This window comes from Furipterus horrens, unplaced genomic scaffold (genome assembly GCF_987537825.1).
Source record: "Furipterus horrens unplaced genomic scaffold, mFurHor1.1.pri manual_scaffold_1, whole genome shotgun sequence".
NCBI classification, from domain to species: Eukaryota; Metazoa; Chordata; class Mammalia; order Chiroptera; family Furipteridae; genus Furipterus; species Furipterus horrens.
In genome coordinates, this window is record NW_028327171.1 from 155,740,739 (window position 1) to 155,766,302 (window position 25,564).

Sequence of the window (25,564 nt, forward strand, 5' to 3'; positions counted from 1 at the left end):
GTTGTCCCAGTTTTTCCCCCTAAGCTCCCGCTCTGTCCGGTACCCCCGCTTCCCTCCAGCATCCCCCCTTAGTTCATGTCCATGGGTCATGAATATAAATTCTTTGACTTCTCCATTTCCTCTACTATTCTTAACATCCCCCTGTCTATTTTGTACCTAATAATTATGCTTCTTGGTCCCTGTACCTTTCCCCCCATTCTCATTTCCCTCCCAGCGGATAACCCTCCAGATGATCTCCATATCTATGATTCTGTTCCTCTTCTAGTTGTTTGCTTATTTTTTTTTAATGTTTTTTATTGATTATATTGTTTGCTTATTTTTATTTTTTGTTTTCTTTGATTCAGTTGTTGATAGTTGTTGTCATTTTACTGTTCATAGTTTTGATCTTTTTCATTTTCTTAAGTCCCTTCCCTTTAACATGTCATACAAAAAGGGTTTGGTGATGACGAGCTCCTTTAGCTTTACCTTGTCTGGGAAGCACTTTATCTGCCCTTCCATTCTAAACCATAGTTTTGCTGGATAGGGTAACCTTGGTTGTAGTCCTTGCTTTTCATCACTTTGAATACTTCTTGCCAGTAAACTTCCATTTGAGAAATCAGCTGATAGTCTTATAGGAACTCCTTTGTAAGTAACTCTCTTCTTTTCTCTTGCTGCTTTTAAGATTCTCTCTTTATCTTTAACCTTTGGCGTTTTAATTATGATATGTCTTGGTGTGGTCCTCTTTGGGTCTAACTTGTTTGGGATACTCTGTGCCTCCTGGACTTGTATATCAGTTTCCTTTCCCAAATTAAGGAAGTTTTTCTTCATTGTTTTTTCAAATAAGTTTTCAATTTCTTGCCCTTCCTCTTCTCCTTCTGGCATGATTTGGATGTTGGCACTTTTGGAGATGTCCCAGAGTTGTCTTAATCTCTTCAATATATATTTTTTTTAATTCTTGTTTTTTTATTTTGTTCTGGTTGAATGTTTATTTCTTCCTTATGTTCCAAATCGTTCTTTTGAATCCCAGCTTCCTTCCCTTCATTGTTGGTTTCCTGTGGGTTTTTTTGTTTTTTTTTTTAATTTCAATTAGTGTAGTCTTCATTTCTTCCCTTACACTTTTGCCATATTCAGTAAGATCTCTGAGCATCTTTTATCACCAGGGTTTTGAATTCTGCATCTCATGGGTTGGCTATCTTTGCTTAGCTCTTTTTCCAGGGGTCTGTTCTGTTCCTTCATTTTGGACATACTGTGTTTCTTTGTCTTCTCATTTTGGCAGCCTGTCTGTGTTTGATGCTGTGTAGTAGGTAGAGCTGCTTTGACTTCCTGTCTTAGCACACCTGTTAAGTTGTTTTGGTTGAACCCTTGGGTATTGGCCAGGGTGGGACTACCTGCTTCACTGCTTTGTGACTCCTTCTGGGGGCAGGGGCGTCGGAGAGGGGACGGTCCGGCTGCTGCCTGACTCCTGGAAGCTTGACTGGCACTCAACCTGTTTCCAGCCATTTTACCCACTTCTTTTTTTTTTTTTATGCTTTATTGATTATGCTGTTACAGTTGTCCCAATTTCTTTTCTCTTTGTTCCCCTCCACCCAGTGACATCCCACCCTCCAGCTGTCCCCCCTTAGTCCATGCCTATTGGTTGTGCATAGAGTTCTTCTCAACATCTTCCTATCTACTCCACTCCCTCCTACTATGCTTCTTAATTTCTGTACCATCTCCCTCCCTTTCCCCCCTTCTCCCTCCCCACTGACCTCCCCCCAAAATGTTCCCCATACCTATAATTCTTTTCCCACTTTCATTGCCTACTTAGTCTGCCTTTGTTTCGGTTCCCTAGCTTCTGTTGTTGGTGGTTGTGATAGTTTTCATTTTAATGTTCATAGTTTTGATCCTCTTTCTCCTAAACAAGTCCATTTAACATTTTATATAACAGTGATTTGGATCTGATGAACTCCTTCAGTTTTACTTTGTCCTGGAAGCACTCTCTGCCCTTCTATTCTGAATGACGGCTTCGCTGGATAGAGTAATAGTGGTTGTAGGTTTTTGCTTTGCATTACTTTGAATATTTCTTGTCAGTCCCTTCTTGCCTGCAGAGTTTCTTTTGAGAAATCAGCTGACAGTCTTATTGGGACCCCTTTGTACGTAATTCTCTTCTTCTCTCTTGCTGCTTTTAACATTCTCTTTATCCTTAATTTTTGACATTTTTGATTATAATGTGTCTTGGTGTGGTTCTCCCTTGGTCCAGTTTTTTTGGAACTCTCTGTGCTTCTTGGACCTGTAATCCTATTTCCTTCCCCAAGTTAGGGAAGTTTTGCTTCATTATTTTTTCTAGTTCTTCTTCACCTTCTGGCAATAAGTTTCTGAGCCTCTTCTTATTTTCCTCACTTCTCGTTTCCTCTTTCTGCACTGGTTGACTGTTTGTTCCTTCCCTATGTTCTGATTTTTTGATTTGATCCCCGGTTTTCTTTTTCTCACCACTAGTTTCGTGAGTGTTTTCATTCATTTCAGCATGACTAGCCTTTATTCCTTCCCCGTCTTGTTTAAGATCTGCTGTTAGGTCTGTAAGCACTTTTATAACCAAGGCTCTGAACTGTGCCTCAGAAAGATTTCCTATCTGCTGCTTCTGTAGATTAGAAATTTGCTCTTTGGTCAGCTGCGTCACTGGGATCTTTATCATGATCTGTGCTATCCTGAACAGTTTTGTGTTTACCTTTGCTTCCTGGGCAGGGCTGTCACACCTCTGCAATAGGGGGCGGAGCCCCGTGCACTCATCACAACCGGGCGACCCGGGGGTGGGTGTCCAAGATGGAGCCTCCTCCTCTGTCCCCACCCACTGCTGGCGTCACAGTCCAAGACAATGGAGGTTTGCAGCCAGGGGTGCTCCCCGGGCACTTCTCGCCTCCCCTTAAATATGGGTGTCTGAACTTACCACTGTCTTGCCGCCGTCGCTGCTGCGGCTGCTGCTGCTGCTGCTGCAGACAGCACGGCTTGACCTCTCCTCCCTGGCTTCTCCCCTCCTACCTGTCTGACGACCACCACTTCTTTATAACTTCATATGTTGGACTTCCATTTATTTTCTGGAACTTCTGGTTATTGCTGGTTTTGCGGTAGTTTTATTCCTTCTTAGTTGTGGAGGGAGATGGAGAGTGTCAGTCCAGGCCTCCATCTTGGCTGGAAGTCTCCTGTGTCTGTTTGCTTCCGTGTCCCAGGCAGAGTTGTCGCTTCTGATATGTTTTAAGGGGCGGGGCTTTAGGTATTCATCAGTAACGGGCAACCTGTTTCACCACGTTGAGGTGCTATATGCAGGGGTGGGGGTCTGAGAAGGAACAATGCCGCTTGCCCAGCTTTCGCACCTTTCCCAGGCATTTCTCCCACTTCTACACCAGACTGGCGCCCCTCTAGCTGCTGCCCTGGCTGTTGTGCCCAGAGTGGGTGGGTCTGCAGATGTTCTAGGTCCATGGAGGCCTTTAAACAAACCAACTGCTGAGAGACCGGCAGTTTCTGCCTCTGCCCCAACCCCCATTGGTTTGAACAGTCAAAAGCAATGAGGCTTGATTTTCCCCTGAGCTGGGACAGTGAGCTGCTTTGGTGAGGAGCTGGGAACGCTCCCCAGGTGTCCCTCCTAACTTCTTAAAACATGTAACTGCACTTTCTGCCAGCCTGCTGCTGCTGCCGCCGCTGCTGCCACCACGACAATGTGTCCTCTCGTCCCAGGCTCCACCCCTCCTACCTGTCTAGATGAGTATTTCTTCTTTATATCCTTGTTTGCTGGACTTCCATGAACTTTGATTTTCTAGAATTTATGGTTATTTATAGTTTGAGGTAGTTGTATTCCTTCTTAGTTGTGGAAGGAGACGCAGCATGTCTACACCTTCATCTTGGCCGGAAGTCTCCATTTTACCCACTTCTTGTATGTCACTGGTGCTCCTCCAGCTGCTGTCCTGATGGTGGGTCCCAAAGTGGATGGCTTTGCGTATGTTTTCAGCCTGTGTGGTCCCCATCTTGATGAATATAGCTTTTTTAAATCCTTGATTGTCGGACTTCCATACAGTTCGACTTTCTGGCAGTTTTGGGTGGTTTCTTTTGTTCGTTTTGAGGTTAGTTGTGATATCCTTCTATGGTTGTGCAAGGAGGTGAACCGTGTCTACTTACACCTCCATCTTGACTGGCAGGTTATTTTATTTCTTTGGTAATTTTTTCTTTACAGTATTTTCTTTCTTCTCTCTTCCTACAACCATCTTATAGTCAAATGATAACTCCTATGAACAACTGTCCTATTTTTAAGGTACAGTTCCTACTTCAGGGAGGTTTACTCAGTTTGCTTTAAGTCTTAATGTTGGTTATTTCAATGTATCACATTTTTTTAAGTGTCACATTTTGAATATCCACATGCTTGTTACTATACTTCGATTGCTTTCTCAAGCTTCATGTTATTTTATGAATGACTGTCTTAACCCTTTGAAGATAATAATTACCTACTTTCCTCAGATTTTCTCTAATATTTTTCTGTTATTGATTACCTTGGTGTCTTTCATATTGAAGGCATTCCTTGGATGTTTAGTGATCCTTGATGTTTGTCTGTTAGAGGGAAGCTCTAAAAAAGCTGATTAGAAACTTTTGGTTACTAGTGGACTTTGTCATGGGGTAGGATGATCAATGTGGCCAGCTAGTTTTGTAGTTAGGAACATTCCAAATGTTGATATCCAGATATCTAATCTCGTGTTTTATTTGGTGATCCAAGAAGAAAATCACCTAGTCTTTGGACAGCATTGTAGAAACAAAACCAAGAAAGGGTCTTTGGGTCTCAACATTGAGGATATATGTTTCTTTTTATTCCTTATACTTAACTCCCACTATTTAGGGAAGATGATTGTCTGTGAGATCCTTATTTCCAGAGAATAAATACGCTATTTTTTGAAGAATGGAGCTAGGGGGAAAAGCTGGGGTTTTACTGCTCCAACTAGCTTTTCAGCCATTTTTATGGTACTTTGTACCTCCAGGTCTTGATTGTTTCTAGTTCCACCTTTCTAAATGCGTAGGGTATAGTTTCATTTTTCTTTGCTGATTTATTCTACTTCTCCTACTTCAGATTTTCCATATATACATTGATATTTCTTGCCTTCTATGGTCCCCTTCCTGTTCTTTTCTTGGTTAAAGCTTTGGATTAATTTACTGTCATTTTATAGGAGTTTTGGAAAGGGGAGTCAAAATAGATGTATGAGGATTACTTGTCATGCTTAACTAGAAGTTCAAAGTTGACTATAATAGTGCTTTTTATATAATTTAATTATATCTCATAGTATAACTTACTGTGGTTTCTCATTAGCTAGATGGTCTCAGCGGGATGTTTTTAATTGATATTGAACTTCTGTTCTATCTTTTTTATGTTGTATGTGTCTGACTGCAATACAGACCATATGTTGTGTTAATGTTTTTTGCCCTCTTCATCCTCTTTTCTGTTGTTTCTGATACCATGTTTGAATGTTTTAATAAAGCAGGTAAGTGAAGTGCGTCTGTTTATACTTTATACTTTCCTTAATTTCAGTCGACTTCCAGAACAATAAGGAAATAATTCTTGACCTTGAAAGTTGGTAACTGGGAGAAGTTGAGATTATTGTGTTTTTTTTTAATTTGATACTTCCTTTTGTCCTAATTTTCTTTCTACTCTCAAGACTAGTGGCCTCTCAGTTATTGAGGTGTCATTGTAAATCCTTTTCCCAGGAAATTTAAATGTTTTTTTGTTTGTTTGTTTGTTTGTTTGTTTGTTTTTTAAATTTATAAAAGGAATCTTGATTACAGTACTATTGTAATAGCCTAAAAGTGGAAAGAGTCCAGTGTCCATCCACAGTAGAATGGGCCAAAAAATTGCGTGTATTGATAAAATGGAATATTTTATAAACCAGTTGAAGTAAATTTACAGCTGCCTGAAACAACATGAATAAATTTCACAAATACAATGTTGAGCAAATGAAACCAGGCATAAAAGTACATATTGTATGATTTCATTTATCTATAGTAGCTATGGTTCTCTTGGCATAGGTTTAGAGGTGTGTTTAATGAAGAAAACCTAGAAATTATTTTTACTTTGAGAAGGGGAGATAGGAAAACAAATTATAGCTTAAGGCAGTATGACATCTTCAAAAAAGTATGTATAAAATGGACACACACAAAGAAGATGCTTGTTTTAAGACCATGACCAGGAATTGAATGGAGAATGTGTAGACTTTCCAGGCACATACAAAGGCCTGTGAAAGCATTTTGTATTAAGGGGTGTGCAAATAGTATACTATAGCTAATGTTCATGGTATGAGTGTTGAACACCAATAATAGATAAGAATAGCAAGATAATCAAGGGCAAATTCATGTAGGATTTTAAATGGAATCAAAATTGAGTAAGGAAAAGAGCCCAGGCTTTGGAAACAACAAGCCTCAGTTCCTCGTCTCACTTTTGTTAGGCGTGCTTCACTTTTATGGACAGTAGAGGATAGGCTTTAGACCTCTGCCGTATAGAAGAGGGGTGATGATAGTCTTATAATTCACTATGCCAGATTTGCATGGGTAATTCTTGATTTGAGCTGATGATTAAAGAGGATTAAGGATAAAAGGTTTTCATGTTTTCCTAAAGGCCAATAATCAAAATTTGTATTTCACAGGAAACCTTAAAAATGGAGTCTAAACCTTCAAGGATTCCAAGAAGAATTTCTGTTCAACCCCCCAGCTCTTTGAGTGCTAGGATGATGTCTGGAAGCAGAGGAAGTGGTTTAAATGATACGTATCACTCAAGAGACTCTTCATTTAGACTGGATTCTGAATATCAGGTAATACCTTAATTTGGAATATACAGACAGTCTGTTTTTCAGAATCCTTGGGGCCACGTGTGTCTTTTGGATTTTAGGTAAGTAGTAGAGCATATTTATAATACGTTCGGCTGAATTTGAGGCATCAAAACATATTTTTATGTCTACAGCAAAATACATTCTTTTTCATATGAAGTAGCAAAAACTTATGTTTTCAAACTTCTTGAACCTCAGAGTTATGAATGAGGGATTGTGATCTTATGTAAAATGATCATATTGGGTTGGCCAAGAAGTTCATTTAGTTTTCTTTCTGTATGATAACTCTCGTAGTGCTTAGCTGTCTTTAACTTCATTTGAATCAATTTTGTTAGATTGTACTGTCACAGCTGTCATATCAGTGTGCATTTTTCAAAATCTAAATTGGTTAATTTTTCTGCAGCCGTTTTAATATTGAAGATGGAAGAAGATAACATTAGCTAATTTTCCTTAAGACTGACAGTACTTTGGTTTTGAAAAGGTTTATTAGTGTTTTAACACAAAGTTGTAGTATAAAACTATAAATCTCAGAAGGCATGATTTGTAGGGTTAGTGCAATTTATTTTGTCTTTCAAATTTAAATTTACTGCATTATTGGCTGAACAGCTAATTAAATCCCATGTGTTTGGCTAAAGCTAGAAGTTTAGATAAGTCATAAGAGAATCATTCTAATCCTGACCTTGTAGCTCAGTTTTGGTTAGAGCGTTGTCCTGAAATGCCAGGTTGCAGGCTGATTCTTGGTCAGGGCATATATAAGAATCAACCAATGAATGCATAACTAAATGGAACAGCAAATCGATGCCTCTCTGTCTCTCTGTCTCTCTCTCTCTGTCTCTCTCTCTCTCTCTCTCTCTCATCAATAAATAAAACATTTTATAAAACAAAAATTCTTTAGTGAAAATTTCTATCTTAAATATTTACATGACATGTAACGAAGTATATGACAAAGTCATTTAAAATATTTCTGCACAGTAATAAGCATTTTTAAAAATATTCAGAGAGACTGAAGTGAAAAACAATTTCTCAGAAATGTCAATATCTACCTATATGCTCATAAGCTTTATATGAACTGTTTACTTGGTTTCCTGGTCTCATTTTCATGTTAATTGGTTTCATATGTTTTTTTAAAAGCTTGTTGCTAGATAAGAGTATACTTGCCAGAGATACAGAATCATATCTTTTGTATTCTATAGATGTGGGTTAAATGATGTGACTTACTAAGAGCACATAATTGGTTTTTTCCTATGTTTATAGAATTTTGCTTAGCTTTTTTGAGGAACATAGTATTCTAAAACCAGTCTCTACAACCTGGATTGGAGTAGTATTCCACTAATAGCTATGTGAATCTGGGCAAGTTATTTGATACCTTATTTTCCATAGTATTTAGTAAATCAGGTTGTTAGAGTTAAATGAATTAATAAATTGAATGAGACTAGTGCCTACCACATGATAATCACTATGTAAATGTTAGCTCCTACATTTTTAAATTATAATTTCAATTGGTATGGATTAAATAATACAGGAATATATATATAGTGCTTTACATTTTATAAACATTTTCCATTTTTAATTTTACTTAAATATGACACATGCTTATGTCATTTCATAAAATAGGGATCTGAAGTCAAGAAAGATAAGGAATCCACATGATTAGTATATAATGTACCTGAGTTTAAGAATCTTAAGGCTTCTGGATAGTTATTGTTTCTTTGGGGAACTGGAGGTTCTAGGTACCGAACAATTGACTTTCTAAATACATTTTGGTTTTCATCCATTTGTAAACTGCACTGCCTATATTGGTAATCTTGCTGATATTTCTGTTAACTCCATCTTTAATTTTTTTTACAATTTGAATGGTTGAAAACTATGATTATCTTATCTTTTTGATAAGAGTACGTAGAATTTAGGTATTTTAAGTAGAACATTTAATTTCTGTTATACTGTTGAAAGTAAAAAAATTGATAGTTTGTTACTTCTGTATATTTCTATAACTTAATTTAAGCAACTAATCTCATTGCATTTTTTTCTTTTTGCTTTGTTGATTGTGATTACCTTTAATATGAAATAAAATAGGCTTTTTATGAGTTTATTGGTGCTTTTTTTATCTACTGCAAGGGTAACTCCTATGGAAATAAATATGTATGTACATACATGTATACACAATTAGACAAGTAAATGAAAATGGTTTTAAAATGGAATCATGAAAAACACAGATTGAATACTGAGAATGGGTTAAGGTTATAACATCAGTAGGCATTCATAAGCCCTGAAGTGTTTGCAAGTTAAACTTGGACTCTTGTTTTGGGTACTAGGAAGATCACAGGGAAACAACCAGCTTTATAAGGTGTTTTGTTCATAAGAAAAACAAATAACCAGTTTCTCAAAGGAAGCAATGTTTGGCAGTCTGGTCTGAAAGGGGACAGTGAATAATGTAGTGGACTGTTTCTTCATGTAATATTCGTACTATAAGTATAGACCTAGTGTAGTGAAACTGTTTCTTGCTAAACTTCAGTGAAAGCATAGGACATGGTACAAAAGAACAGCTTAACGAAAACAGTTGTGTAAAGCAACAGCAGAGTGATCTAAACATTAACTTTTTAGTACTAAGTATTAACTTTCTGGTAGTCTGTTGTAATCCAGGTGTCCCACCTAGGGGAGTTGGTGAGGTAAATGGACTCCAAGTCCTTTCATCTCGTATAAATAAAATTTTTTTACTTAGATTTCTCATAAAGTTGACATGGATGAATCCATAAATTCTTAAAGATCATCTAGTGTCTTTTATGAAAATTGAGACAACTAGAAATTTGTTCTCTTTAAAAAAATATTTATAAGTATATTTTATTATGTTGTTACAGCAGTCCAATGTTTTTTCTCCTTGCTCCCCTCTGCCCAGTATCCCCCTTCCCTCCAGCAATCCCAGCTCGCTTAGTTGATGTCCGTGGGTCATGCATATAAGTTCTTTGGCTTCACCCTTTCCTATATTATTATTAACTTCCCTGTCTTATTTTGTACCAACCAAGTATGCTTCCTAATCCCTGCACCATTTCCCCATTTCTCCCCCTTCCCCCTCCCAGCTGATTACCCTCAAAATCATTCCCATACCTATGATTCTGTTTCTATTCTGGTTTGCTTAGTTGGATTTTAATTTTATTTTTTTTAGATTCATTTGTTGATAGTTGTGAGTTTGTTGTCATTTTAGTGTTCATAGTTTGGCTCTTCTTTTTCTTAAGTAAGCCCCTTTGACATTTCATATAATAATGGCTTGGTGATGATGAACTTCTTTAGCTTTACCTTGTCTGGGAAGCACTGTAGCTGCCCTTCCATTCTAAATGATAGCTTTGCTGGTATATCCTTGCTTCTCATCACCTTGAATTCTTCTTGCCAACCTCTTCTTCTCTGCGAAGTTTCTTTTGAGAAATCAGCTGATAGTCTAATAGGTACCCCTTTGTAGGTAACTCTCTGCTTTTCTCTTGCTGCTTTTAAGTTTCTCTCTTTATCTTAACCTTTGGCGTTTTAATTATGATGTGTCTTGGTGTGGTCCTTTTTGGGTCTAGCTTCTTGGGGACTCTCTGTGCTTCCTGGACTTGTATTTCTATTTCCTTCACCAAATTTGGAAAGATTTCCTTCATTATTTTCTGACATAAGCTTTCGATTTCTTGCTCTTCCTCTTCTCCTTCTGGCTCCCCTATGGTTCGGATGTTGGCAGGTTTAAAGTAGTCCCAGAGGTTCCTAAGCCTCTCCTCATTTTTTTCAATTCTTGTTTCCTCATTCTGTATTAATTGACTTTTTTTTCCCTTATGTTCCAAGTCATTGATTTGAGCCCCAGTTTTCTTCCCTTCACCATTGGTTTTGTGTGGATTTGTCTTCATTTCATTTAGCATAGCATTCACTTCTTCCCTTTTGCATTTGCCGTACTCAAGCATATCTGTCAAGCCTGTGAGCATCTTTATCAACAGTGTTTTGAACTCTGTTAAGTTGACTATCTCCTTGTCTTTGAGGTTGGCTACCTCCTTGTCGCTTAGTTTTCCCACTGAAACCTTGATCCATTCCCCCTTCTGGGCCATACTTCTCTATCTCCTCATCTTGACAGGCTCCTGTGTTTGTTTGCTTCTATGTCTTAGGTAGAGCTGTCGCTCCTGTTACGTTGTAAGGGGCGGAGCCTTAGGGATTCGTCAGTGCAGGGCGGCCTGTTTCACCACATTTGTGGCACTGTATGTGGGGGAGGGGTCTTCCACTTGTTTAGTACTTGCTCCTTTCCCAAGCACTTCTCCCACCTCTGTATAGGACTGATACCTATCTAACTGTTGCCCTGGCTATAGTTCCCAGAGTGGGTGGGTCTGGGGATGTTCTACGACCATGGGGGCCCTTCAAACAAGCGGACTCTGCTGAGACACAGGCAGTTTCCTCCTCTGCCCCAGCCCTCACTGATTTTCACAGTTGGGAGCAATGAGGCTTGATTTTCCCCAGTGCTGGGACTGTGAGCTTCGAGGGCTGGTGAGGTGCTGGGAGCACTCCCCAGGTGTCCCTAATGACTTTTTAAAACATGTGACTGCACTTTCTGCTGGCCTGCTGCTGCTGCCGCCACCACACCGAGTCCTCTCTGCCCCCTCCTACCTGTCTGGATGAGTATTTCTTCTTTATATCTTTGTTGTTAGACTTCCGTGCAGCTCAGTTTTCTGGAACTTCTGGTTGTCTCTAGTTTTGAGGTAGTTGTATTCCTTTTTAGTTGTGGTGGGAGATAAAAGAAGTCTATGTAGGCCTCCATCTTGGCCAGAAGTCTAGAAATTTATTCTTAATATAGAAACTAGAGTATGACTTCCATATTAGTGTGGCAATGGATATTCTCCAGCACATGAACATTTAAAACAGAAGAAATCAGCCCTGGCTGGTGTGGCTCAGTTGGTTGGACTGTTGTTTCATAAACCAAAAGCTTGCGGATTTGATTCCTGGTTAGGGGACATGACGACGTTGGTGGTTCAGTCCCCAGTTAGGGTGCGTATGAGAGACAAATGATCGATGTTTCCCTCCCTCTCTCTCTCTCTCCCTCTCTCTCTCATCCCCTGTTTCTAAAATCAATGAGCATGTGCTCAGGTGAGGAAAAAAATATATAATTAATAAAAATAAATTACTTAAAACAGAAGCAATCAGAGACCTGGGTTGTTACATATGACTAAGATAATTTTAATCTGGAGAATTTATTTATTATTATTTTCTGAATCCTCACCTGAGGACATGCTTATTGATTTTAGAGAGAGGGGAAGGGAGGGAGAAAGGCAGAGAAACATCAACGTGAGGTAGAAGCATTGATTGGTTGTGTCTTACATGCATGCAAACTGGGAACTGAACCTTCAACCTAGGCATGTGTCCTGACCAGGAATTGAACTCATGACCCTTTGGTTCACTAGGTAATGCCCAACCAACAGAACCACACCGGCCAGGGCTGATCTGGAAAATTTAAAGCAAGACTTTCCAGCCATCACAGTTAAGGCATTAATTCATAGAAATGAGGAGCCAAGGATGAGCATTTTATTCTGGATTTGGTTCCATTACTCTACGTTATGTAGTTTCCCAGGATTAAGCACTGTCTAGTAGATAACATTGATTTGTATTTGGAGCACTTAAGGTTCTTTTTTGTAAGCATATCTTTAACAAGATATATCAAATATCACATGATTTATCCCGTTTAAAGTGTACAGTTCAGTGGTTTTTGTATATTTGCAGACTTATGCAAACCATTACCACGATCAATTTTAGAATCTTTTTATCACCTCAGAGAAAAAAAAAGATTTCTTTAGCTATCATCACAGCAATAAGCAACCACTAATCTATTCTTCTTGTCTGTTTGAGTTTCATATACATGAGTGGAAACATGCAATGTGTTCTTTTGTGACTAGCTTCTTTGAATTAGCATGTTTTTAAGGTTCATCTATATTGTAGCATATATCATCAGCACTTCATACCTTTATAGATGAATAATATTTGTATGGATATACCACCTTTTATTCATTCATCCACAGAGGCACATGCAGCTTGTTTCCACCTTTTGTCTATTAGGAATAATGTTGCTATAAACATGTGCAGGTTTCTGTGTGGACTTAGGTTTTTTGTTATCTTGGGTATATGTCTAAAGTGGAATTTCTGAGTAATATGATAACTCTGTTCAGTTATTTGAGGACCTGCCAGACTGTTTCCTAAAGTAGCTGAACCATTTTATATTTTCACCAGCAGTTACGTATAAGGGCATCCTCGACTATGCTTATTCTACATTTTATTCTAGCTCTCCTTTTATGGGTGTGAAGTAGTATCTTACTGCACTTTTCATTTGTATTTCCTTGATGTCTCATGAAATTGAGCATCTTTTTATGTGCTAACTGGCTACTTTTATATCTTTGGAGAAATGTCTATTCTATTATCCTTTTCTTATTTTTAAATTGGGTTGTCATTTTCTTATTGCATTATAAGAGTTTCAGTTTCAAGTTCTTTATCATTGCTAGTAAATAGCAAAAGCGATTAACTTTTATATACTAACTTTATATTCTGCAACCTTACTATAACTTATTAGTTCCAGGAGATATTTTCTTGTCAGTTCTGTCATATTTTCTACATAGATTGCCATGTATTCTGTGAATAAAGACAAAGTTTTATGTTTTGCTTCCCAATCCATATACTTTTTATTTCCTTTTCTTGCCTTATTTCATTAGCTGCAACTTCCAGTACATTTTTGATAAGTAGTAATGAGAGAACAAAGTAAGTCCAAAGTTAGTAGAACCTAAATAAAAGAAACAGACTTAAAAAGCAAATATAAAAGATAAGTAAAATTAATGGTTTTTTGAAAATATTGACAAAATAGATGAACACTTTAGCTGGACTCACCAAGGAATAAAGAGGACTCAAAGTAAATGAAAGAGGAGACATTACAAATAAAGCTACAAATATACAAAGGATCACAAGGGACTGCTATGAGCAATTTATGTGCTCAGAGGTTGAGCAACCTATAAAAATTGATAAATTCCTAAAAACACACTTACCAAGACTGAATCATTAAAAAAAGAAGAAAATCTGAATAGAATAATAACAAGGAGATTGACTTAGTAATAAAAACCTCCCAACTGTTAGAGCAAACAAAAGTCTAGTACCATATAACTTGTGAATTTTTCCAAACATTTAAAGAAGATTACCGCCGGCCAAGATGGAGGCTTAGACAGACACGCTTGGTCTCCCTCTACAACTAGAGAGGAATACAACTACTTCAAAACAAAAGATAACTAGAAATTTCAGAAAATAAAACTACACGGAAGCCCAACATATGAAGTTATAAACCAGCAGCGCCTTTTGGGCAGGTAAGAGCGAAAGGGGGCGGAGCTGTTTGCGGTAGCACCAGGGACAGCGGCAGGGGGAGCAATCCCAGCTGCAGGGAGAACAATCCTGGCTGCATTTGAACCCAGGCAGCTTGCAACCCCAACGCTGGGGAAAACAGCCGCCATATCACCTTGAACAGTGAGGCCCAGAGGGCGGGAGGACGGATCCCGGTCTCCTAGCAGAATAACTGTGTGAATCCATCTTGTACCCCCGCCCCCACACAAAGCGCCACAGCGCTGCGAAATAGGTTGCCGATAGGCGCCGGTCGCTGGGTTGTGACCACAAAGATCCGGCGAGAAAGGTTGTGGATCGGCGCTGGTTGCTGGGTTGTGACCACAAAGGGCCACAGCGCCGCGAAAAAGGTTGTGGATTGCCGCCGGTCGCTGGGTCCTGACGAGTACACAGGCATTGCCCCCTATAGCCGGCCCAAGAAAACAAAACGCATCTGTCAAAATGAGGCAGACAACTATAGAAATCCCGGTGGCGCAGCTCACCAGGCAACAGATGAAGAATCTGACAGATGAACAAATAAGAAACCTGTCAGAGGCTCAGTTCAGGGCCATTGTTATCAGGTGGCTTACAGAATTAACAAAAGATCTGGAAAAAGATGAGAAAGAATAAAAAAACACTCATAATGAAAGGAACAAAACCACATACGAGACAGATGGTGAGGAAATAAAATCCAGAGTTCAAATCAACAAACCAGAACACAGAGAAGGAACAAACAGTCAACCAGTGCAGAGAGAAAAAACGGGAAGCAAGGAAAATGATGAGAGGATCAGAAACCTCTGGGACAGCTATAAAAGGCCCAACATAAGAATCATTGGTTTGCCAGAGGGCGAAGAAGATGAACTAGAAATTGAAAAATTAAGTGAAAATATAATAAAGCAGAATTTCCCAAACTTGGGGAAGGAAATAGACTTACAGGTCCAGGAAGCACAGAGAGTTCCAAAAAAACTGGACCCACGGAGAACCACTCCAAGACACATTATAATCAAAATGTCAAAAGTTAAAGATAGAATCTTAAAAGCAGCAAGAGAGAAGAAAAGAATCATGTACAAAGGGATCCCAATTAGACTATCAGCTGACTTCTCAAGGGAGACCCTGCAGGTAAGAAGAGACTGGCAAGAAATATTCAAAGTAATGAAAAGCAAAAACCTACAACCACGAATACTCTATCCAGCGAAAATGTCATTCAGAATAGAAGGGCAGAGAAAGTGTTTCCAGGACAAAACAAAACTGAAAGAGTTCATTAGATCCAAACCACTGTTATATGAGATGTTAAAGGGACTGGTTTAGAAAAAGGAGGATCAAAACTATGAAATCTAAAATGAAAACTGCATCACAAGAAACAACAACAGAAGCTAGAGAATTGAAACAAAGGCAAACTAAACAGGCAACGAGAGTGGAAAAAGAACTATAGGTATGGGGAACATATTGGGGGGAGGTCAGCAGGGAGGGGGAAGGGGGAGAGGGAGGGAGATGATATAGGAATTAAGGATCATGGTAGGAGGGAATGGAATAGACAGAGAGAGGTTGAGAAGAACTATATGCACAACTAATGGACATGGTCTAAAAGGGGGGGACGACGGGAGGGAGGGGGGCCACCGGGTGGAGGGGAGAAGAGGGAAGGGAAATTGGGACAAATGTAACATTATAATCAATAAAACACATTAAAAAAATAATAAAAAAAATAAAGAAGATTACCATTTTTTTCCAAACTCTTCTAAATAAAAGAAGAGGAGGTAACACTTCCAAACTCATTTTATGAAGCCAGCGTTACTAAAATCAGACAAGGTTCAATATTTGTTTATGATTTAAAAACAAAAAACAGTAAAATGGGTATAGAGGGAACATACCTCAACATAATAAAGGCCATATATGACAATTCCACACTAACATACCTTTGAAAAGCCTAAAGCTTTTCCTCTAAGATCAGGAATAATGAGACAAGAATGCCCCCTCCTGCCACTTTTATTTAACATAGTATTGTTAACTCTAGCCAGAGCAGTTGGCAAAAGAGAAATAAAATGTATCCAAATCGTAAAGGAAAGAGCTCTATTTGGCCCTGTCTGGTGTGGCTCAGTGGAATGAGTGCCAGCCTGTGAACCAAAGGGTTGCCGGTTCAATTCCCAATCAGGGCAGGTGCCTAGGTTGTTGTAGTCCAGGCCCCCAGTTGGGGGTGTGGAAGAGGCAACCACACATTGATGTTTTTCTCCCTCTCTTTGTCCCACCCCTCCCTAAAAAAATAATAAAAAAGAAAGGTAACCATTTTTTTTTGAAAAACTATATTTGCAGATGACTATCATATAGAGAAAACCCTGACTCCACCAAAAAACTGTTAAAGTCAATATACAAAGATCAGTTTCATTTCAATGTACTAATGAATTCACTATCAGAAAAAGAAATTAAGAAAAATCAATTTACAACTGCATGAAAAGGAATGAATTGCCTAGGAATTAATTTAACCAAGGAGGTGAAAATTGTAAAACATTGATGAAAGAAGTTGAAGACACAAGTAAATGCAAAAGCTATTTGATGCTCATGGATTGGAAGGATTGATGTTGTTATAGTGGCCATACTATTCAAAGTAATTCATAGATTTAATGCAATCCCTGTCAAAATACCAATGATGTTTTCTATATAAATGGAAGAAACAATCATAAAATTTGTGTAGAACCACAGAAGACCTCAAAGCCAAAGTTATTTTGAGAAAGAACAAAGCTGGAGGCATCATGCTCCCTTGATTTCAAGTTAAATTGCAAAGCTATAGTAATTCAAACAGTGTGATAGTGGCATAAAAGCAGACACATAGAACAATGGAAATGAATAGAATTCATCACAAAGGAGAAAGGACAGACATTTTAATGACTTTTTGTAAAATAAGAGAAAGAAATATATGATTTTACTTGTATGTGAAATTTTTAAAAAAGAAATAGAAATTTGTAGATACAGAGAACAGATTGGTGTTTGCCAGAGGTCGGTGTGGGGAGGCAGGGGTATAAGTGGGGCAAAATGGATAAAGGCGATCAAAAGGTACAAACATTTAGTTAATGAGTCGGGTATGTAATTTGTGTATGGCATGGAGACTGTAGTTAATACTGTATTGTATATTTGAAAGTTTCTAATAGAGTAGATCTCAAACGTTTTATACACATGAAAAATTTTGTAGCTGTGGTTGTGGATATTGACTAGAAATTATTGCAGTGATGATTTTACAATATGTACCTATATGTCAAATCATTGGTGTTTATCTGAAACTGACAATGTTACAATCCAATTATATCTTGAATTTTAAAAAGGAAGAAAATGTAAAAGCGTGGTGAGAGGGGACATCCTTGCCTTGTACCTGATCTTAGAAGGAAAGCTTCAAGTATCTAACTGTTCAGTGTATTGTACATTTTTTGTAGATATTATCAAGTGAGAAAATTATTCTTTTTCTAATTTGCTGAGTTTTTAACCATTAAAAGGGGTGTTGGATCTTATCAAATGCCTTTACTCCATCTAATGATAGAACTAAAGTTTTATTTCTTTAGCTTATTGATGTGATAATATTAAATTGATTTTTGCATGTGGAACCAGACTTACATATCTTGGTTAAATTCCATTTGGTCCTGGTATATCATTCTTTTTATACATTTTTGGATTCCATTTGTTAATACTTTGTTGAGGGTTTTTGCGTGTATGTTCATAAGCGGTACTGGCTTGTAGTTTGTTCTTATATATTTTTCTGGTTCTGTTATTAGGGTAATGCTGGCCTCAGAATGAGTTAGGAAGTACTGTATTTTTCGCTCCATAAGACGCACCTACGTTTGGAGGAGGAAAACAAGGGAAAAAAAATATTCTGAACCAAATGGTGTACTAAAATATTTAATAAAATATAACAGAATAATATTTCAACCATGTAAAATGAACAGCAGTCAACAGCAGTATTAAGAACCATCATCACTGTCATTAACAAATGAGGAGAGACTTTTAAGATTCAAGTACTCTTTCAGTTTTCTGGGAACCCCAAGAACTCCTCATCGCTAGTATCAATTTATGAAGCTCAGTTGCTCACAATCACTGATATCACTTTCTTTGCTATCTTCATACTGACCAGACGCCCTGAGATTCAACAGTAAAATGGGACATTTAAGTTTCCCCAGGGGTTTCACGTGGGCTGACCTCTTTCTCTTTTAATAGCTGTCGCCACCACTGACAGGTCAGGTAATACACATCACGGTCTGTGATGCAATATTTGCTCCATAAGACGCACAGACATTGCCTCTCCCCCACCCCCCCACTTTTGGAGTGAAAAAGTGTTTTATGGAGTGAAAAATATGGTATTTTTCCAGCTTCTATCCACTGAAAGAATTTCTAGAGAATTGATAAAATTTCTTCCTTAAATGTTTGGTAGTGCCTGGGCTGAGTGGCTCAGTTCATTGGAGCATTGTTCCATATACCAAAAGGTTGCTGGTGCAATTCCTGGTCAGGGTACATACCTAGATTGAGGGTTTGATGCCCAGTCGGGGTGTGTATGAAAGGCAACCAATTGATGTTTCTCACATTGATGTTTCTTTCTCCCTCCCTCTTCCTTTCTTCCTAAAATCGGTGAACATATCCTCAGGTGAGGATTAAAAAAAAGAAAACGTTCAGTAGAATTCAGCAGTGAACCCATGTAAGCCTGGTGTTTTCTGTTGTGGAAGCTTACTATAATAATTGATTCAATTCATGAGTTGTAAGAATTTATAATTTTATGTATCCTGATACAAGTTCCTTATTAGGTAAATTATTTTCTCATTAAGGATATTTTTCAAAATTTATTTTTACTGATTTTAGAGAGCGAGAGAAACATCGATTTGTTGTTTCACTTATTTGTGCTGTTTATTGGTTGGATCTTGTATGTGCCCTGACCGGGGATCAAACCTACAACCTTGGCCTATTGGGATGATGCTCTAACCAAGTGAGCTACCCAACCAGGGCAAAGGTCTTTTTTACTGCACTGTTTGAAGAGCATTTGTCTTGGGAATATTTTTTAAAGTCAATTTAGAAATAGTTTTCTGAATGCAAATACTGATTTATATAATGCTAATAGTAAATGGTTAATGGTTTAATTGACTCTTCTTCCAGGAAACCTCTAGTTGGAAGGGTAACTTAAGAGGAAGTATTGTGATGATATAAATTAATAAATGAAATGAGAAGTGGGTGCCTGCTGGTTATAGAAAGTTTGGAAAATTCCCTTCTGTCCATTGTGCATACATTTATAGTCATTAAGTTTTAAAACTGTTGCATATATGCAACCTAGTCATGTGCCCTGACTGGGAATCGAACCAGCGACACTTAGTTTGCCGGCCGACGCTCAATTCACTGAGCCACACCAGCCAGGGTGCGCTATTTGTCTTTGATTGACTTATTTCACTTAGCATAATACCCTCTAGATGCATCTATGCTGTCACGAATGGCAAGATTTTATTCATTTTTATGGCCAAGTAATAGTCCAATGTATACCACATTTTTTTCCATTCATCTGTTGATGGACACCTAGGTTGTTTCCATATCTTGGCTATTGTAAGTAATGCTGCAGTGAACATAAGGGTGCATGCATCTTTTTGGATCTCTGTCTTTGTTTTCTTTGGATAAGTACCCGAAAGTGGAATTGATGGGTTGTGTCATAGTTATATTTTTAAATTTTGGTGAACTTCCATACTGTTTTCCATAGTGGCTGTACCAATTTACAACCCCACCAAGTAAGTACACAGGAGTTGTGTTTTCTCATCCTCGCCAACACTTGTTTTTTGTTGACATTTTTAGTAGTAGCCATTCTGACAGGTGTAAGCTGGTATCTCATTGTGGTTTTCATTTGAATTTCCCTGATGATTAGTGATCTTGAGCAATTTTTCATATGTCTGTAGCTCTCTGTACCTATTCTTTGGAGAAATGTTTATTCATGCCCTTTGCCCATTCAAAAACTAAGCATTCATTGTCTGCACAGGTGGTATATTTTGGAGACTTATTCATTCCCTGAATTTATTGAGCCACCAGTAATTCTAGACAGTGGAATAGATAGTATATTATTAAATGAATCCCATACTTTAATTGATAAAAGAATTCAGAAGAAAGAAAGAATTCAGAAGTGAGAAAAACTAATTGCTTTGCTTCAGACTGAGGATATTTGAACAATGGACAAATTTGATTGGTAGAAATCTGGGTAAGTTTTGATTTTTAATTTTAGCAAGCAGAAAATTTTTTATTTTTCCTTTCCATGTACTGATATTAACATGGACTTTAGTGTCTGTTGTAATAACATGTATAGGCTCCATAGGCTACCTTTAGAGTTGTGAGTCATGAAAATTGTTTACTGTATAGTGAGTGTGTCTTTATCTCACTAGTAGCCAATGCTGGAAACAGGAGTGATTTCAGACTTTTTGTTAATGTCTCACATTGTCTCTAAATTTGGATTTTTATCTTTTATAATTGTTCTCTGTTCCCATTTCTTTCGTGATAAGAACTTATTTCTTTTTATTTCAGTGACGTCATTAGTTGATTTTTGTACTTTCTGTCCATTCTACCCTTTTCGTCTTCTTCAGTGTTCTAAGGATTTTTCTAAGAAGTTGATCTGATGGCCTCACGTAGTCTCCAAAATCATATTTGCAGAAGGGCTATTCGGTAGCAATTTGTTAAGTCTATGTAAAATGAGAAAAATAAGGACGAGTTATGAATTCATACAAATAAAACGTATTCACATTAAAAGTCTGTTGTATTCCATTATATCCTTTATGTCTGGGGGGCACATAAAATGCCCTTTTTAGAAAATTGGGGATAAGATTAGATGGTATTTCCTATTTTAGATTTCCATGTCAAAAAAGGCTATTCTTTCTAAATTTTAAATTAAATTATTTTTTATTATGTTCTCTGATAATCTAATGGGGTTAAGTCACTGGAATGCAGGATAATTTTCTTAATTCCTGATAATGGCAAATAAGATGGTTCTATTTTGAAATAACTAATGAATTTCATCTCTTGTGCTAACCCAGTTCATTGATCGGCAATTCTGGAGTACTTGGTGCAGAAGGCTGTGAGACCACATTTGTGCTAAGCTGAAGAGTGCCACATTCAGTTAGCAAAATAGTCTCTGGACAAGGGGTAGATAAAATCCTGGTCTAGCCTATTCCTACTTTTTCAGCTTTGCATCTTCTGCTTTTCCATGTATATGCAGTTTATTCTGTAGAATTCCCTCAATGTATGCAGTGTGCTTCTCATAATTGAAGCATAATAGAAGATCAAATAAGTAATAATGCTTTTAAAAAAGTCACACGATAGAGGAATTTACACATTTTTTTGTGTGTGTTATCTATACTCTCTTTTCTCCTTTGCCTACAGGTGAACTATCACCCTCTATTCTCTTCTGCTTTCCTTGGGCATAGTTAGGGTCTTGCTTTCCTGTAAAATTTTCAAAATACTTATTATAGCCTTAATTATATTATAATTGTTGTTTATTGTCTTATATGAATATTAGATTAACATAGACTGAATTTACTACTCATGTTATATTTCATTTTTGTCAAGAAATACAACTTAAAAGAACATTGAAAAAAGAAAAAAAGACATTTTCTTTAATATTCTTTAATAAAACGAACTGTTTTCTACATGCATGTTAAAATTATTATAATATGTTTAATGAAGGAAAATTTCTTGTAAAATAAAAGGACAAGTTCTGTAATTGTGGTTGAAATATTCTGTTCTTATTTAAACCTATATATTTAAGGAGATAAACTAATCCCTTTCATACATTATATTAGGCATACTGCCTAACCAATGAAATAATTAAGAAGCGACATAGTTTGTATGTTGTGAGTGACTTGTGTTTTGGGTTTTATTTTGTGTATATGTGTTTTTATGTTAATAGATAAAACATTGAGCTAAGAGTTTTAAAGTATGTGCTTGTTTTAGCTGTTTCTTGCTTCACTGATGAAGAAGGAATTCCAGATATTAAGACACTTTAAAAAGCGTAACGTTTATGGTGTTGTATGACTGTACTCCTAAGAATGAGCATTAGATCCAGGATAAGTTTTTTTTTACTTGAAAAATCCCATTTTTATAAAAGAGTGTTCAGTTTATATATTAGTGCCTTTCTTGGCATTCTGTCCACCATGCAACAGGTTACTCAAAAGGTTGAAGTATTAAACCAGGGGGGAAATGAATAAAATTTTTGCTCCTAAGTATTTTTTCACCAGATGATTATATATAGTTACATAGAATAATTAATCTAAATCAGATTTATTATCCAACAAAGTACAATTATAGTATAAAAAAAAGGAACAAGTGGGCACAAGGAAACAAAGATTATAAAAAACCCACGTGGTAGAAAAATTTGGTCCTTGGGAATATATTTGAATATTGTAAGTTAAATCTCATATTGAATGCAAGCATTTTGTTGTTCCTTTAAAAAAATTTTTTTAAACTTACAGTCTACATCTACATCATCATCTGCATCTCCATTTCAATCTACATGGTATAGTGAATCTGAGATAACTCAGGGAGCACGCTCAAGATCACAAAACCAGCAACGGGATCATGATTCAAAAAGACCTAAACTTTCCTGTACAAACTGTGCATCTACCTCAGCTGGGAGAAATGTTGGACATGGTTTAAATGCAGTATCAGGTAAAAATTAAATTTATGCAAGTTACTTTACATGCATTCAGGCTAAAGCCCTTCTTCCAAGACATTCCATATTAAGCAGATAGAGCTAACTTAAAGACAGTGGGGTCAGAAGTGTATGGAGTTTCCAACATCTTCTGTTAAGTTAGTGCTAGAACTGAAATCAACTTTTGAATTTTTGTTCTGAATTTGGTACATATGTTTTACACAAACAGGGTATTAACAGATTTAATTAGAATAGCTGCAAATGTACGGTGATCATATTGGTAAAAGTGACGTGTATTCTGGTTGTTATAGGAGGTAAATTTTTTAAAAATTGTTACTAGGAAAACCAATTTTTATGAAGTAGGCAAAAAACATTTTCAAGGCATATCTTTTATAAATGAGAAACATTACAGTATATATTTATTTTCAGAAAATAGAGATTTTTTTGAAATAGTTGTTAGTATTTTACTAGAAGATCTATACCAGAAATTAGAAAGCCATGATTCTAGCCCTCTTATTAGATGTGCAGCATTGAGCAAGTCACTTAACCATTCTGGAATTTAGATGGCTTATTCATAAAGTTTTATGATCGGTATTTTGTACTCACAGACACATTTGTAGCACAAATTGAAAAGATTTTTTTGTTGAGAGGGCAGGAGGCTCTCTTCTCCTTATGCTCGTCTTCAAACGAAACAGACCAATGCCTGAAATAGTTTTAAGGTGAGACAGAACCTGAGATGACACAATTGGAGATAAAATTCTTGAAATGCATATGTATTACTAGTTGAATTAGTGTAAGTGACTTCTTTCTATGTTAGTTATTTTTTCTTTTGTTGATTCCAGATGGAGGGGAGGGAGAGAGAGGAACATCAATTGGTTGCTTCTTGCACACGCCCCAACTGGGAACTGAAACCGCAACCTAGGCATTATGTGCCCTGACTGGGAATTGAGTCTGCGGCCTTTTGCTTTGCAGGACGACGCCCAACCAACTGAGCCATACCGGCCAGGGCATTCTTTGTATTTTAGAAAGTAGGACTGCCGTTGGAGAGCCACTGCCCCATCTGGAGGGGATTAAGAGTAGTGTGATAGATAAGAGCAGACTGACCTTAACTTTGTAGACAAACACCACTGTGCAGAGTTTTGTTTTCCTCTGCTCTGTGAAGGTATACCATTAAATACCCTGAGCCATTTTCCTTAATGAACAGAAATAATATTAAGGCTATTGAGACTTGGAGAGGAAGAACCAAAGTTTCAAGGTAAAAAGTAAAGGAGAGAAAGTTTTGAGACTTAATTTTTAATTTATTTTTAAATGAAATCATATCTAAAAAATTTAGATTATAATTGCAATGATGTATTAATTCTTCGAATACAAATGAACCGAGTGTGGTGGCAGTGATATTTCTCATAAATAGTATTATATAACCTACAATAGCTTCTATTACAAGATGGCTTTGAATTTTTATTTGATATTGGCTGTTTTCCAACATAACTTGCATTGACTTTTCATGAAATTCTGCATCGTTGACAAGTTTTGCATTTTTTGTTCTGTAATCATTTTATTGGGTTGGCCAAAAAGTTGATTTAGTTTTTTCTGTGCGGTGGCTCTAATAGTGCTTAATTGTCTTTAACTTCATTCAAAACAGCTTTGATAGATTGTATTGTGACAGCTGTCATGTCAGCGTGCACTTAAAAAATACTTACCATACTGAATTGTTGTGCAGCTGTTTTAATATTGAAGATGAAAGAAGATAATGCAACATTTTTGGCATATTATGCTTTATTATTTCAAGAAAGGTAAAAATGCAAAAAACACAGAAAAAGATTTGTACAGTGTATGGAGAAGGTGCTGTGCCTGGTCGAACATGTCAAAAGTGGTTTGCAAAGTTTCTTGGTACTATTGACATTTTAGCCAAATAATTCTGTGCTGTGGGGCTGTCTTATGCATTGGAAGACATTTATCAGCACCCCTGGCTTCTACCCACGAGAAGCCAATAGCAGGGGATAGCTAGCATAGTCAAAATATCCAGATCAATAAAGTTATTCGTGAGAATGAAAACTGTCTCATTTTACAGAAAAAACAGACTTTTTGGCCAGCCTAGTTTATCATGTTTACATTGTATATAGTCAGCTAGAGAACAACTGAGACATTAGCATCATGGGTGGGGATAGTTTAGTGTTAGAGAAGAATGTTTTAGTAAGAAATAATTTTGTAAGTGTTGAGTTCATTTAGTGAATAATCTAAATTTTGCTTCTGATTTCAACTTTGTAACTATGGGAATTTCTGTAATAAAGCACAACCTCCCTGTGTAATAACAAAGATTTGTTGTCATCTTTGAAAGCTTTCTCTGAATTAAAATTTCTTTGATTATTTTAAGATTCTTCTTGGAGGCATAGTCAAGTTCCTGGATCTTCATCAGTGGTACTTGGATCATTTGGAAATGAGTTAATGAGAGAGAGGAGAGATTTAGAGAGGAGAGCAGATTCCTCCATTAGTAATCTTATGGATTATAGTCACCGAAGTGGTGATTTCACAACTTCATCATGTATGTATAAACTTACCTAATATATATTATTATTGTTATAGATAATTTACCTAGTAATGTCATATTTTTCTCTATATCACTAAAATTACAGTACAAAAGAGTAAGTGAAGTGCATCTTACGAATATTTCAAATAGCTTAATGTTTCCTAGTACTTTGTTTTGCTTTTAAAAATACAAACAATTTAAAGTACACGTGCATGAATCCAGATTGCTGATAAATTTTTTACT

The 25,564-nt window shown here is 36.9% G+C and overlaps 1 protein-coding gene across 1 annotated transcript in view; it reads left to right on the plus strand.

The window, feature by feature from the left end:
• MARCHF7 (membrane associated ring-CH-type finger 7) overlaps positions 1-25,564 on the plus strand; it is a 57,546-nt gene that overhangs the window by 12,228 nt on the left and 19,754 nt on the right. The window contains exons 2-4 of the mRNA XM_090280170.1: positions 6,627-6,791; positions 22,616-22,811; positions 25,169-25,336. Coding sequence (XP_090136296.1) covers positions 6,639-6,791; positions 22,616-22,811; positions 25,169-25,336 — 517 coding nt within the window. The 5' untranslated portion in view covers positions 6,627-6,638. The remainder of the gene's footprint in view (positions 1-6,626; positions 6,792-22,615; positions 22,812-25,168; positions 25,337-25,564) is intronic.